The 16,514-nt window shown below is 44.0% G+C and overlaps 1 protein-coding gene across 5 annotated transcripts in view; it reads right to left on the reverse strand.

The window, feature by feature from the left end:
* Positions 1-16,514, reverse strand: part of AATK (apoptosis associated tyrosine kinase) — a 508,162-nt gene that overhangs the window by 10,577 nt on the left and 481,071 nt on the right. For all 5 annotated transcript variants that reach the window (XM_078654150.1, XM_078654148.1, XM_078654151.1 and 2 more), the window contains one exon: positions 9,435-9,650. In XM_078654150.1, coding sequence (XP_078510276.1) covers positions 9,435-9,650 — 216 coding nt within the window. The remainder of the gene's footprint in view (positions 1-9,434; positions 9,651-16,514) is intronic.

The following is a 16,514-nucleotide window of genomic DNA, read 5'->3' on the forward strand; positions in this document are numbered from 1 at the left end:
AAAGTGGTTTGACCCTTTCTGCGTAATTTGCAATGTATGTTCTTCCGAAATTTAGGAAGCCTAGAACCGACTGTAAGTTTTTTAGTGTTCTAGGTGCTTGGAGTACGGCACATTTCTCTAGGAAATTGTCAGCCAGGCTTTTGCCTTCACTTGATAAGTCATATCCTAAGATTAGGACTGTCAGATGGGCAATTCTGGATTTTTTAAAGTTGAATTTGTAACCCTCTGCTGCGAACCCAAGTATTATGGTGTTCACTCTATTCAAGTGAGTCTCCAAGTCGTCATCTGTTAAGTAGATGTCATCGACATAAGATAATGCTTCATCATCATATAGTTGTAGTAATTCTGTTACTCTAGCTGAGAATACCCCCGGGCTGTTCTTGTACCCCTGGGCTAACCGACAGAATTGTTTTTGAGTGCCATTTATTGAGAATGCAGTTAAATATCTGCTCTCTGGTGCTATGTTTTGACAAAAGAATCCATTAGAGATGTCCAAGGTTGTTTTGTATTTTTTGCGCACTATGTTATTCATTAGTGCAGCACTGTGTGAGTTTTGCACTGCAAAAGTTTTGCAACACGTGTTAAGGTGTCGGTAATCCAAAACTAGACGATATGAATTGTCTGGTTTGGAGACCGGAAACAAGGGGTTGTTCATTTGTGAGGTGCAAGTTTCAATCACCCCCTGGTATTCTAGCTGATCTAGTATTTCATTTACCTGTTTTTTAGCTTCTTGCTTAATTGGGTACTGCCTTTGTGCAGTTGGTTGGGATTTTAACTGGATTTTGTGAGGAGGAGAGTCCTCATCCCATCCTACATGATTTTTATATAAGGCAGGAGCTAGAGCCACTGCCCACTTTCTAGCAAGTGTGTATTTTTTATGAATTGGAATTTGATTTGAGAAGGCAGGCATAATTACTTCTTCGCCATGAGGGCACTCCCTGACAAACTCTGGTGGCCAGTCTTTTTCAGCTAGAAGGATATCATAGCCCTTGGAGAGATTATCCCAAAATAGTCCCCTTATTTTCCTAGTCTTATCCCCCTCTATACGCAATGTTATTTCGTATATTTTGTGAGGTTTGCTAACTCTGGTGTCCGCAGTTTCCACTTGAAGATATTCATTCGTGTCCACTGTCTCCAGATGATTCATAAGGACTTTGCGAGCTATGCTCACTTCTGCTGCGCTGTCTAGCATTGTCTGAGCCCACTCTCCGTTTTTCAGTTGTGTCCTCAGTATTCTCGGCATTGTTAACTACCTTGATACTGGCTACCTTCTTTTTTGGAAATTGTAATTTCTTTTTTAGTTGAGCAGGTTCCTTGTCTTTGGACTTGGTGTGCTCTTCTCTTTGTTCTGATCGTCCTCTTCTTTCCGATTTCTGCGAGGAAGTCTGAAAAGATTGAGAGGGACGTGTATCAATGTCTTGATATCTATCAGGCTTTTTTATATTAGCCCTATTTCTAAGGTTATATCTTTTCCCAGAGGGGTCACTCTGGGGTGACCTGTGTCTTTGGTTCGGAGATTTCTCTCTTCGCCTAGGAGACCTTCCTCTGGACTGGAATTTCTTTTCTTTAGGATTGGATTGTTTGTTTCCATCCCAGTTCTTTTTTGGTGAATTATTATTAAAAAATATTTTTGCTGGACTTTCAGTCAGTTGTGGTTTTACTGGTATTCCACCTAAACTATCTCTACCTAGTTCCTCATAGGATTTTTCTATGATTCTGGCAATTTCAGCTGGTTGGTCTGCTATATCTGTCTCTTTTAACCTCTGGCGGATCGCCACGTTTGCTGCTTCACCTTTTATGTTGGCTAATAATATAGCCGAGACCTGCTTGAAGTCTTTTAGTAATTTCATACCAAGAGTTAAAGCGGGTTCTGGACCATATTCATCTTGAATTTGTTTTAGCACATCTGGTATTACCGAAATGGATGGAACACCGTGCGTTTTTGTGTAGATGGAAGCAAAGACTGTACCCCAAGTGTCACAGTCCTCTATGTGTGGTGCGATTCCCATTGGGAGACAGATAGTCAGAATCCTGTGCTTTTCTAGCGGGGTGGTGTCAGGAAACACCGCCTCTATTTGGGTAATTTTCTGTGCCAACCAGAATGGTATTTGTTCCCGTTTAGCCGGTACTTTACCTAGGCAGGATTGGATGTTCTGTGGTGTAATTTTATTTGTGTTCCCCTGGTGAGGGGTCAGCTGTGGAAGTTTAATCGCTGGCTGAATTGTTGATGTCCGCATCTCATACTGAACTAATTGTCTATGAATTTTTATTAATTGTTTTAGCTGTGTTAACAGCTCTGCTGCAGACATCCCATTGATGTCTGGATGTGGTGTGTATCCGGCTAGGACCGGCCACGTTGCTCCTGGTCTACCTAAAGGACCGAGCCTGGTGATGTGATTGTTATGTTTTAGGGCGCCATCAAATAAGAGCAAATGCTCTTGAAATTTGAGTGGTACTTCCACCTCCTCGAAAGGAGTGTACTCATTAGGAGGTTCCTCTATTTTGTAATAGTGGAAGTACTTTGTTACAGCATTTGCTGCTGGAAAATGTATCCATGAATAGTATACCTCTGTCTGCCGATATTCGTGTGCCTCAATTACGAATATGACTGTGCCACCTCTAGGTGTCAGTCCATTTTCTATAAGTTTCAGGGTTATAGATCTCCTTTTGATGACCGGGATGAGTATTATATCCCCGTCCGCATCTAGTGCTGCAGCATCAGCCGCTGCGAGTTCAGCTGCTAATCTAACTGCCTCTCTTTCTTCTTCATTGTCTGACATTTTACTGTCCTGAAGGTTATTTCTTTTGTTTGCAGATCAGGTTTCTTATGGAAACAAAGATTAGATGCACAATATTTTGGAACAGTGTATCCTTCAACGTTGACTATACCAAGAACCATACCCTCCTGCGAGGTCTGGCGGATATAACCTTTCACCCACTCCAGACGTCTTTGGAGTATTTGGGAAAAGGGGTCTGAGTGAGAAAGCACGACTGAGTTACTCTAAATGTCTTACGTTAGTTTTATCGCCCTTTCCAAACACGTTGGGCGCCATGTAGTGTAGTTCCTATCATCCCAATAGGCTCTGCGCATTGGAATAATACCTACAGCAGTAAAGGCCTAGGCCAGACGTTAACTAGGTCTACTACTGTCGATACTAGACTTAAAGTTTTGGGTTTGCCAGCTTAGCTCAGAGTTCACTAGAAACTTTCTCGAATGTTCAAGGAGGACTTAACTTCCCTGATTAGACAAGAAGGGATTTAGTTTCTGACAACCATAGAACATGACAACTTTGCTCTCCCCTAATCAAGAGTAAATCTCGAGAGTCGTGTGAACAAAAGGCAATTTATTTTACTCAGTCAGTACGTGCATTCTTAGTCTCATCAGAATGTAGAGAAAAGGAAGAGACGGGCGTGTTCAATAAAAAGGTGTTATTTATTGATCAGTCTCTTTTCTCATACAAGAGAAATGGATCGATATTATTGCAATACTTATAGCCAAGTAAAGTGCATACATTAAAAGCAATAGTATAAAATAATACTGTAAAAACATTGATATGGTTTCTAAGCCATAAGATGTTTTAAAATGAATAAAATATATTACATACACATATACATTTGACTAAACGTGCTCAACTGGTGTTTCTAGATACGCCTACCCCGTGTACCTGACCTAAGCCTAATACGTGGGCGGGAATAGAAAGTTACAGTTTAAGTTAAGTTTGTTTTTGCCAAGTGAATAACTAAAGAATTCTCTGTGAGGGGTTATTCAGTTCTGTACCTGGAAGTTTAGGATGAATGAGGAATGGTATCTCTCTCTCTGGTCTCGATATTCCAGGCTGCCTGCGAGGGCTACCCAGAAACGCCGGTGCTGGATTCTCGGCAGGAGAAAGCAGCGCGTCTCTCAGCGCGTCAGGAAGGCGGGGCTGCTGCCAGCGGGGTCTGCTCTGCTCTTGGCTTCGGCAAGTATGGCTGCTCCGTCTCGTCACCACGCGTGTGTTTGCATAGGGCAAGATCGGTAATATTTATACCTTTAAGGTGCCGAGATTGACGTAAGGATGGACATAGATACGTCAATAAGGATGTCATACGACTTGCTCGTTAGCACATTCTTTTACTGAAGTTCTCGGTGAAATCAAAACAATGGCCGCAGGGTTTTGCCCAGGTTGTCATAGGTTTGATTTGTTATGAGAACTCCGTATGCCTTATCAGGGGCTGGAGGAATATCGCTTGTCTAATTAGATCGCAAGCGTTATGACCTAATCAGATAACACGTTCCTGTGCCGTAGTGTGACTGCGTCAGATAACGGTATCTGCATCATGGGGGTTTTCTGCCTCATAGGCTGACTGCTAGTTAACTTGTTGGTTTGTTTAACTAGAATAGGGTCAGGAATAGGGGGATCGATTCAGAACCTATAGGAATACATGACACCCACTCCACGCTAACTATGGACATATTTACTAATCTAGGCATAGTATAACATAGTACAACATACTATAGAGTAGTGTGTATACCTTACCACCCCAAAATACATAAATGCATTTTGAAATTCTTCAAATATACGGAAAATTTGCAGACATATATATTGTATGCACTCAAGCTATGGAATAATGCTAAAGTAATCACGCATTTGTATACATTATTGCTTATTTGGTATATGAGAATTACACATGAAATGGTTTCTTAAATACAGAAAAAAGTTTCGAGACCATTCCATCACAGAATAAAATATTTGTGAACATACCAGTGGGCAGCTAAAGTCTATAAAGTATCTAAAAATAGAAATCTTAGTTCTTTAGGAATAGTTTCTTACTTTAAGCAGAAGATAAGTGTCCCGAAAAACCGAAAAAATGAATTGGGGCTTCTGAAAGAGTTGCTGTCCGTGAACTGGAGTGAAAAATAGTTCATGTGACTTTATTATTTAAAGTTGAAGGCCGAATTCAGGGAACGCCGTGTGCGAGCTTGCTCAAAAGCAGAAAAAAGCTTTTCCTTACCTTCACAACTCCCCCCTGTCCCCTCACTTGCCCCTCACACAGTTCAGCGCTTACATTTAGCACCAGCTCAGAGCAGGTGGTAAATATACGTGGTAAAACCATATAGAATTGCAAATATCATGTGGTTTAATGACTGCAAAAATTGCCCCCCCATGGTTATTGCCCATTCCATGGGCTATTACTCATAATTAGGGCTCCCGGTTTTATGGTATTTATTTTTTTGACACTTCTATCTGTATTTATCCAGATTTATTTTTTGTCAACTTTTTCTTTATCCATATTTATTATGGGTTTTGTGAGAAAAATAAAGCGGACACTTGAATATTTCCCCATTTATTTAACCAATAAATATGCTGTCATGCTTGAATACCTGCCAGGTTTTAGTGATACTGTAGTGTAGTTCCTATCATCCCAATAGGCTCTGCGCATTGGAATAATACCTACAGCAGTAAAGGCCTAGGCCAGACGTTAACTAGGTCTACTACTGTCGATACTAGACTTAAAGTTTTGGGTTTGCCAGCTTAGCTCAGAGTTCACTAGAAACTTTCTCGAATGTTCAAGGAGGACTTAACTTCCCTGATTAGACAAGAAGGGATTTAGTTTCTGACAACCATAGAACATGACAACTTTGCTCTCCCCTAATCAAGAGTAAATCTCGAGAGTCGTGTGAACAAAAGGCAATTTATTTTACTCAGTCAGTACGTGCATTCTTAGTCTCATCAGAATGTAGAGAAAAGGAAGAGACGGGCGTGTTCAATAAAAAGGTGTTATTTATTGATCAGTCTCTTTTCTCATACAAGAGAAATGGATCGATATTATTGCAATACTTATAGCTAAGTAAAGTGCATACATTAAAAGCAATAGTATAAAATAATACTGTAAAAACATTGATATGGTTTCTAAGCCATAAGATGTTTTAAAATGAATAAAATATATTACATACACATATACATTTGACTAAACGTGCTCAACTGGTGTTTCTAGATACGCCTACCCCGTGTACCTGACCTAAGCCTAATACGTGGGCGGGAATAGAAAGTTACAGTTTAAGTTAAGTTTGTTTTTGCCAAGTGAATAACTAAAGAATTCTCTGTGAGGGGTTATTCAGTTCTGTACCTGGAAGTTTAGGATGAATGAGGAATGGTATCTCTCTCTCTGGTCTCGATATTCCAGGCTGCCTGCGAGGGCTACCCAGAAACGCCGGTGCTGGATTCTCGGCAGGAGAAAGCAGCGCGTCTCTCAGCGCGTCAGGAAGGCGGGGCTGCTGCCAGCGGGGTCTGCTCTGCTCTTGGCTTCGGCAAGTATGGCTGCTCCGTCTCGTCACCACGCGTGTGTTTGCATAGGGCAAGATCGGTAATATTTATACCTTTAAGGTGCCGAGATTGACGTAAGGATGGACATAGATACGTCAATAAGGATGTCATACGACTTGCTCGTTAGCACATTCTTTTACTGAAGTTCTCGGTGAAATCAAAACAATGGCCGCAGGGTTTTGCCCAGGTTGTCATAGGTTTGATTTGTTATGAGAACTCCGTATGCCTTATCAGGGGCTGGAGGAATATCGCTTGTCTAATTAGATCGCAAGCGTTATGACCTAATCAGATAACACGTTCCTGTGCCGTAGTGTGACTGCATCAGATAACGGTATCTGCATCATGGGGGTTTTCTGCCTCATGGGCTGACTGCTAGTTAACTTGTTGGTTTGTTTAACTAGAATAGGGTCAGGAATAGGGGGATCGATTCAGAACCTATAGGAATACATGACAATACGCAGAAGATAAATCAATGCCCTTATATGAAAATATGCACATTTCAGTACCAGCCTTTTGCATATCTATTGCTGTTTAAGTCTCTTGACTAAAATTCCTTTCTTTTTTAACCCCCTTACCTATCAATCCACACAGTTATTGGCCTGGCAGACATGGCAAAGTGTATTTAGAATCATTAAAAAAGCACCCAATTTCCGTTTTTATCCACATTTAAAAATAAATACAGACAAGAAAATAAATGGTATTCTTTCTGTATCTAACTGTAAAAATCTGTAAAAACAGAAAATAGGGAGCCATACTCATAATTGCAATGTATGAGGTTTGATTTTATCACACCGGTACCAGTATAATCCCATGTGCTTTTACTGTGGCCCTGTACCGGGAAGCTCGTAATCAGAGTCCATGTGACCCTTCTCTAAATGACAGCAGAATTGGTGCATTGCAGTTTAATCACGGGGTATTCCTAGAACACCAAAATCTTTTCAAATGAATGCCCAAGGCTGTGAATATATTGCCTTGTGGACATGTATTAATTTAGTCACTGTACCAAGGAACTGTGAGGTGAACGGACTCAGATTTATGAAAAAAATGGCCAACACACGCGCAATACATTTAGGTAGCTAGGCAAGCAACCACAACTGTGCCTTTTCCAAGTAAGGCAAAAATGGGATTCGCATTAAATGGTCCTGCACTGCCATTCCACTGAACAAAGTTGATTTTTCAGTCAACCATCCTCTCAATCCAACTGCAATGCTGGTCTCTCGATTTTCCAACCAAACTCAATGCCCTTGGCTGGGAAACAAAGGGCTGTCCCTCTTTCTATTCCCATCAAACTCATAGCATTTCAGTGGGAGGTACAAGGCCGGAAACCAAAATCAGCCCAGGCAAAAATGTTCAAACCAGCCCCACAAATAAAAAGACATGGCTAGAAGGGGGCCATGGCGGCTTTCATGGGTGTAAATACGACCCCCTGTGAGGGAAAGGTTTCTCTTCTTTTTTTATCCTTATCAAGTCCTGTACTTCTAGCTCCTTACAATTACAGCTCCAGTACCTACCAGTGACCACTGGTTTCTCTCTACTGCAGTTGGATATGACAACTGATCAGACATCATAGCTTTTACACAAACACTCCTTAAACCACAGCTGTGTGTACAATACCTAATCTGTCATCACAACTATGTACAACAGCATTACTCAGACAACAGCTGTGCTGTAAACGATTGCCTCAAATGGCGTTGTGAGCACCACGCTCCTGGAAGTCCTTTTATTTAATGAAATGGGGTGTTTACTTATAGAGCATGAGGTAAGCTGTCGTGAACAATAATGCTTATTTGCCTTCTGACGGTCAAGTAAATTAAACTAATGAATCCTGTACTTTCTAAATATATGTTTTAGGCTATACATCCACCTTCTATTAGGCAAGGTTAAAAGTACGGTTACTGGACTTAAAGATAAACAATGATATTGAACTTTGATGAAAACTGTTGACAATATTCTTAATAGGCCGTACACTCAGCCCTTCTAATGGTGTAAATAAGTAATATGAAGTAGGTAAAAGAATTTCTTTAGATGAACAATGATGCCTTAGACACAACTACTTTGTTTTTTTTCATTTCACTAATTGTAAACATTCTTTCAAAACAGTTTCGTTAAACAGCAATCCATGACCTGATGATGATCTTGAAAACCGTGAGAAAAGGGCTGAAACGTGGCGAAGGCATAGTGGGATATTTCGGTCTAAAATTACTTCTTAAACTTGTATACATAAAATATTAAGGAGGAAAACACAGTTAGAAATGTGTGCTTAATACTACGGTTTTACTCCTGTTGCAATGTCCAACATTAATTTCTTCTGAAAACTAACTTCACAACAACACTGGTTTCTGGTTATATTTTTTAAGGACACATTTCCTATCCAATGTTGTACATATTATGCTTTGTGGGTGTTGTTTGCTTTGGGTCCTTCTCCTACGTTGACAGAGGTATCATATAGATTGTCTTCACTCTGCATTTAGTTTAAATTAGATTATTCGCTTCCCATTTGGGCTTTCTTTTCTTAGTGAACATTCGCAACAGACGTCCCCTTTTTAAATGGTTATATAGTGCAGAGTTAATGGTCTGTTCCACAATGCATTACTATTAATGTTATTGAGGCTATTACATGATAAATGTGCATACTACAGTTCACCAATGGGGAGCTGTATGAAACAGTCAATCTGACATCATAACTGTGTGTAATAGACAATATGGCCCTGAATCTTAAATCGCGGCTGTGTACTACCCTTTGAAACATCAAAGCAGCATAAAACAGACATGATACTGCAGATGCCACTAAGACATCAGAACTGTAGCTAATATAATGTAACAGCAATGTACAAAATTGAATCCGACATCACAGTTGTGTACAACAATCTAATTTCCGAGCTGTGCGCACAGCAACAGACCCTACTTCATATGTAAGTGTAACAGAGGATGAATGCTCTCAACAATGTACAGAGTAGTTCATGCATCAAAGCTGTGTATGGAACAGCAACTGGGATAGTTCTGCCATCCATTGTTTGCATGCAGTAATGCGACCATTGAATGAGGGGTTTCCTTCTAAATCTCTCTGTATCATCAACTTTCCACTCCTGTGATCTACCAACAATCCCCGTCGTCCCCACCAATGCTCACCTGCGGCAGATTCCATGTCTGAGTCTGACACATGTGTGATGGAGAACCTGGAGACAGCAGCTGGAGACACCGTGAAGCGTGAGAAGTGGACTGGTACTACTTGCTTCTGCGCTGGTGCTGTGGCGGGGAGGACCGAGTTCACAGAAGTCAATGGGGAAGGGAAGGAGGGTGTCACTGCTATGAGAGGAAAATCGTCGTCCCATTCGAATCCGCCACCTGCAAGACAACCAAGACCAGGTCAGGGAATGACTACAAGGTTACTGATTATTTATAACCCATAATGCATTTATTTCCTGACACTCTGGGTTCTTTTTATTTGAGAATGCAGCGCCCTCAGAAATGGCAAAAAGTCTTCTTTTTGCCATTTCTGAGGATGAATTAAACAAAGCTAGGCTTTCTCAGGGTATGTTGCGAAGAAGGTGTGCCCGGAACCCCTCCCAGCATGGCAGGAGTGTGCTCCTAGCCTCAGCATCAGCTTAAGGAAGACCTCTCTATCTCGTATTTAATTTCATGTCCCCCTTTAGAAAGGACAAACGTATCCAAACTGTTAACCCTTGCAAATCATATGACTCTGGAAGGCATGGTGGCCTTATTGCCTAAAATGGCAGCAAGCAAGCAGTGAGCGGGATGCCAAGATATTTTGAAGATGAGAAATACCTTATACCGAATGAAAGTGTTGAGAAGAAGGGTTTAATCTGAAATTTCTGGTCTGTAAGCAAAAAAGTATACAAGCGAGGACAAAGAAACACCGCACACCCTTTCTGGACTTTTTACTTTGTGACAGACCTAGTTTTAGGGATGCCTAAGGAAAACACTTCAAAAGTTTAGCGTACTAGATTAACAACTTGTACTTTGAAGCCCAGCCACTAGGTTGCAAGATGATGCCCAGCATGTGAATAAACACCTCACGTGATGCAAAACCCAGGGTTTGAGTTGTGAGGCTTCTCTCTCATTTCTAGTTTGCATCAACAGGGGCTGCCAGTTATTACTTCCTCTCGGCACCTGCTGAACATCCAGCAGAAGATACTGTGAGACGTCTTCCGATACATCTGTATACCTGGACCCATGGTTTGAATGGAGATGAGTTGCCAACAGATCAGAAACCAAATGAGTTCTCCCTGTGATAGGCTTTGACTCGTCCACATTGCAACAAGAACCACTTTGTGCCCTGAGCTTATCAATTAGTATTTTAGATGGAGCTCTTACCACGGCCCCCGTCTGCAGATTGTCCAGTCCAGCTATCCTGGTTACATTTTCATTCCAGTTGTTCTAGATACCCTTTGACATTCAGCCTCGCAAAAAAAGAGAAGCTCAAACCTGGCCGTTCTTCTTCAGAGAGCCTCTCTCACCTCTACCTTTCTCTGGGATCCCCCTTTCCACCAAAACTTTCAGATAGCCATTGTAATTTTGCTGCAATAGACTGAACAGTATTGAAATGTTCTCGGCCTTGGATTTAAGATCTTCATTGAGCATATTAATTGACTTCAGCAGCGCTCTCTCTTCGATGTAAACGCCATGCCCTCTAACTCCAAAAGTAAGGTGGCTTCTTTATGCCTTGTTTCGAATGGTTCTCCACTTTAAGAACTACTCTTGCTCATCCTCCCCTTTGTTTATCTGACATGGTTCTGACATGGTTTCTATTTCACACACACGTTCAAGATGGCTGCCAGCATTGAAATGGGCTGCAGGTGTCTCGCCAAGACAGAGCAGGCCGACTCGTCGCAGGTTATTTAAATAAAAATAAGTCACTTATAGCACCACCGAGGGGAATACGGCAGGTTACCCTAGCAAGGCTTTATAATCTCATGTATGGAACCAGAGGATGGACAAAAATCGCCACTGATCCTGTGTCTCTTCAATTGGTACTGAATTAGGTTTCAGGCTGGTCCAGTTATCCTTCTGAAAGCTATCAGCACTGTTGAGTCCAACCGCCCTTTTGGTACCGGTCAGTAGACATCATTGGTCCACACGCACATACCCACCAACAGAGAGAAAGGCGGTAGGGCTGATCCATCACTGTCTTCTACACTCTCAAGCTCCAGTTAATTTGTGCGTAAACATGTGGGGGTTCACCATTTAATGGGCCCAAAATCCCTTTTCAGTTGCACCAGTCAGCTCGCTGTGAGCAGTTCTTTAATGTCCCTTAGAAGGGGCATCTTTGAATTTTCCATTCATAGACAGTATTCCAAGACACATTCAGAAAGAAAAAAGCCACTAAGGCGGCGTGGTCTCTTTAACATGGATCTAGGCCTATAAATATACGCCTGAATCTTGGTCAAAAGCCAATAAGGGATGGAAAATAGAGACGAGAGGCAAGCACGGGTTTAGACTGCCAGCAACTTCCGGCTTTTTAGGTTTCCCCTCGCCGAAAGCTGCGTAGCAGACTTTCGCGCAAGGCGAAAACTTTTGAGAAGAGTATGTGTCTTGGTCACCGCCTCTCACTTCCATTGGCTAGCTCCATAAATGGAGGCTAGCCATTGGAAGTGAGATCTGTCCGTCATGGTCCGAGGCGACTCGTGGGCGTTCCTGCAATGTTTTTCTCATCCTGCCCCTTTTATCACGTCATGCGGCTGTGGGCGTGTGTTTTTTTTTTTTTTTTGTAAAGCTTTGTTTTTGCCATTTCGGAAGTGTCCTTTGCAGGGGTGGGTTGCGCGATGTCCCGCTGTCCGTTCCGCGATGTCCCGCTGTCCGTTCCCGCCCCCCTCCCGCTGTCCGTGTGCCCGTTAACCCGCCCCCCTTCCACTCTCGTACCAGTGACCAAACATGCAGTGTGTGTTTACAGAGGGGTGCACACATGGTCTCCGCGCTAGCGTGAATGCTTTTAGAGAGGGGTGCACACTGCAGCCTCTGGGTATGTGCTCGCGTAAATGTGTTTTGGGAGGATCACGCACAGCCTGGGTCTCTGTGCAGCACACCACTTGTCTCGTTGCTTCTTTTGATGTATCTATGAAGATTTCTGCCCACAAACACTGGCTCTAGCTTCTGTGAACGCCCCGCAGAGACGCAGCGCAGCCATTCTCGTGACTTAAGGGCTGGAACGGCCGACTCTGAAGCTGGGGATCCGCGTTCGAGTCTTGGCAGCCTCGACATCCTGTGTTTCTGGACACATCACTTTATCTACCCCTGCCTAAAAATGAATGTGTACGTCCGTAATGCAACTGGTGCTCGCGTACAGCGCACTGATACTTTCGGGTCGAGTTTGCGCTATATAAAACGGCAAAATAATCACAATGTGTACTTGTGTGCATAGTACAACCCTGCTCACCGCTTTTGTGGATGTCCATGATGACATGTCCGGCAGGTTTTCTATGTCTGCATTTTGCTCACACATAGATATGCCTCTTTCGTCTGCACCAGCCTATCAATGATGTGTGGTCATTTCTACATCACCTCGAACACCACCCCTCCCGAGTGTCATCTACCACGACCCCCTAAGCCCCTTTCACCCATCCCTTCACTCTTGTCTCGGCTCTATACTTGCCAAACCTTCATTCCAAGACGCCTTCCAGTTACCCCAATCTCTCAGTCCACCTCCCCTTCATTTCCTCCTCCCTGCCTGTCTCTCCTGAGTCCGTCTTCTCCTCTGGTGCCCCTTCTTCCCACCATCAGTTCACGACCCTCCGCCTCACCTACCCCTCCATCACTCCACACAGACCCCCGCTGCATCCCGTCTGTTATTCAGCTCCAGCCCCTGCCGAGCCTCAGCCAGGCTCCCATCCAACCCTCTCATCCTATCCTTCTCACATCTCCTTCACTTCGTCCCTCCTTCTCTCCACTACCCTGTTTCACTCAGCCATTCTTCCCTCTGCAGCCAGCTTGTCCGGCCCCCTTCCTTCAGCTCTCCTGCCGTTTCTTCTCTTCATCTCCTCCCTCGTCTCCCCCCTTCCATTCCGGCCCCTTCCCTTCGTACCCACTTCCTACGACCCTCCCTATCCTTACACCCAATAACTCTATCCCTCCCTCGTCCTTGTATACCACGTCCACCATCCGTCCTTGGCGCCCCACCCCCTCCCTACGACCCCCTCGTCCCTCCTTCACCCCATCTCTTTTTGCCCGCCATCCCCCATTCACAGCATAATCTGAAAAAGTGTGGGCAGAAGGTGAGGTGGGGGAGCTAGAAGGGGGAAGGAAGGGAGAGAATTGGGTGCTAGAAAAGGTTACGCTATATGAAACTGCATTAAGTAAAATAAATACTTGCACCCATTCACAGCATAATCTGAAAAAGTGTGGGCAGAAGGTGAGGTGGGGAGCTAGAAGGGGGAAGGAAGGGAGAGAATCGGGTGCTAGAAAAACTCGAGGAAGATTACTTCATATAATTTTTTACACATCGTTTTATTTTATTTTAATTGTAACGGATCTTTGTGCAGAGTGCAGAGTGTGTAGAGTGCAGAGTAGTGAGTGCAGAGTGCAGAGTAGTGAGTGTGCAGAGTAGTGAGTGCACAGTAGTGAGTGTGCAGACTAGTGAGTGCAGAGTGTGAGTGCAGAGTGCAAAGTGGGTGTGCAGAGTGAGAGAGTAGAGAGTGCAGAGTAGAGAGTGCAGAGTAGAGAGTGCAGAGTAGTGAGTGCAGAGTAGTGAGTGCAGAGTGACTAGGGAGTGCAGAGTAGTGAGTGCAGAGTGACTAGGGAGTGCAGAGTGACTAGGGAGTGAAGAGTGACTAGGGAGTGCAGAGTGCTAGGAAGTGCAGAGTGCTAGGAAGTGCAGAGTGCTAGGGAATGCAGAGTGCTAGGGAGTGCAAAGTGCTAGGGAGTGCAAAGTGCTAGGGAGTGCAGAGTGTTAGGGAGTGCAGAGTGCTAGGGAGTGCAGAGTGCTAGGGAGTGTTAGGGAGTGCTAGGGAGCGCAGAGTGCTAGGGAATGCAGAGTGCTAGGGAATGCAGAGTGCTAGGGAGTGCAGAGTGCTTGGGAGTGCTAGGGAGTGCAGAGTGCTAGGGAGTGCTAGGGAGTGCAGAGTGCTAGGGAGTGCAGAGTGCTGGGGAGTGCAGAGTGCTAGGGAGTGCAGAGTGCTAGGGAGTGCTAGGGAATGCAGAGTGCTAGGGAGTGCAAAGTGCTAGGGAGTGCAAAGTGCTAGGGAGTGCAGAGTGCTAGGGAGTGCAGAGTGCTAGGGAGTGCAGAGTGCTAGGGAGTGCAGAGTGCTAGGGGGTGCTAGGGAGTGCTAGGGAGTGCAGAGTGCTAGGGAATGCAGAGTGCTAGGAAATGCAGAGTGCTAGGGAGTGCAGAGTGCTTGGGAGTGCTAGGGAGTGCAGAGTGCTAGGGAGTGCAGTGTGCTACGGAGTGCAGAGTTCTAGGGAGTGCTAGGGAGTGCAACGTGCTAGGGAGTGCAGAGTGCTAGGGAGTGCAGAGTGCTAGGGAGTGCTAGGGAGTGCAGAGTGCTAGGGAGTGCAGAGTGCTAGGGAGTGCAGAGTGCTAGGGAGTGCTAGGGAGTGCAGAGTGCTAGGGAGTGCAGAGTGCTAGGGAGTGCAGAGTGCTAGGGAGTTCTAGGGAGTGCAGAGTGACTGCAGAGTGCTAGGGAGTGCAGAGTGACTGCAGAGTGCTAGGGAGTGCAGAGTGACTGCAGAGTGACTGCAGAGTGCTAGGGAGTGCAGAGTGACTGCAGAGTGCTAGGGAGTGCAGAGTGACTGCAGAGTGCTAGGGAGTGCAGAGTGACTGCAGAGTGCTAGGGAGTGCAGAGTGCTAGGGAGTGCAGAGTGACTGCAGAGTGCTAGGGAGTGCAGAGTGACTGCAGAGTGACTAGGGAGTGCAGAGTGACTAGGGAGTACTAGGGAGTGCTAGGGAGTGCAGAGTGCTAGGGAGTGCAGAGTGACTAGGGAGGGCTAGGGAGTGCAGAGTGACTAGGGAGTGCTATGGAGTGCTAGGGACTGCAGAGTGACTGCAGAGATTAAGCTAATGGCAATGTAAATGACAATGCCATTTATTTATCTGTTTTCAAAACCAACACATAAATACAAATTTTGTCATTTACAATGCCAATAGGTCTAACTTTTCCAAGGGCAAAACCATTGTATTGTAAATGCTTGTTTCACACTTTTAATGGGAAGGTTAGCCTGGCTGCAGACTTTAAAATAAAAAATCGTTATAGCATCAGAGCCTACAGATAAGCATAAATGTTTGTTTTCAATTTTAGTCTAGCGGCAATTTTGCACCTCTAGGAGAAAACTACTGTATTTGTAGTACAGAAGTACAAGAAGGCTGAGTATGCTTCAGTTCGCCCTCCTGCATAAAAAAAGCTTGCATTGCTGTACATTATGCTAGAGCACACGCAAGACTAAGCCTGGAGCACTACTCTACTCCTTTTTTATGCAAAACAATGCCTAACATAAATGAAAGGCTTAGATCTGGCCAAATTCAATGTTTTGTTAAACCCAGCAGCCTTGCCCACTGACTGAGAGCAGCCTGCATGTATCACTGGGCCACATGTCTCAAACAATTTTGCGTTTACAAACAGGCCGATTTTCAGAATTGGCCCGTTCGCAATGGCTTTTCCCATGTATCAAATCAAATTCTACGATTCGGTAACGTGCTACCGAATCGCAAAATGTGTTTGTGATTCGGTATTTGGAGGGGGTGTGTTTAGGGTGTCCCTTCCAGATACCGAATAGTAATGGTTAATATGAATGTTTTGTGACAGTGAATGCAGTCGCAAAACATTAGCATTTTCCATTTGCAAATGTGAAAGGGACTCGAAAGGACCCTTTCCTCTTTGGAAATAGTAGAGCAAATGTTTTTTTGAGAGCAGGCAGTGTTTCCACGGACCACTGCCTGCTCTTAAAAATGAAAAGAAAACTTAATTTTTCCTTTTTAAATACAACCGGTTTTCCTTTTAGGAAAATGGGCTGCATTGAAATGTTTTAAATTTTTTTTATTTCTTTATTGAAAAGCAATCACGGACATGTTGGTCTGCTGACCCCATGACATCCTGTGATTTTAGCGATTCCTAGGGGGTCACCAATTGCGAACTAGTTCCTTATTATTAATGAGGTACGTCGATTTGCATCCCCCTAGGAATCGCTATATGAAACTCTTGGAGTATCACACATCAGGACTAGCGATTACCTAATTGCGTTTCGCTGAAAATCGCAATTAGG

The sequence above is a fragment of the Lissotriton helveticus genome, chromosome 7 (assembly GCF_964261635.1).
Source record: "Lissotriton helveticus chromosome 7, aLisHel1.1, whole genome shotgun sequence".
NCBI classification, from domain to species: domain Eukaryota; kingdom Metazoa; phylum Chordata; class Amphibia; order Caudata; family Salamandridae; genus Lissotriton; species Lissotriton helveticus.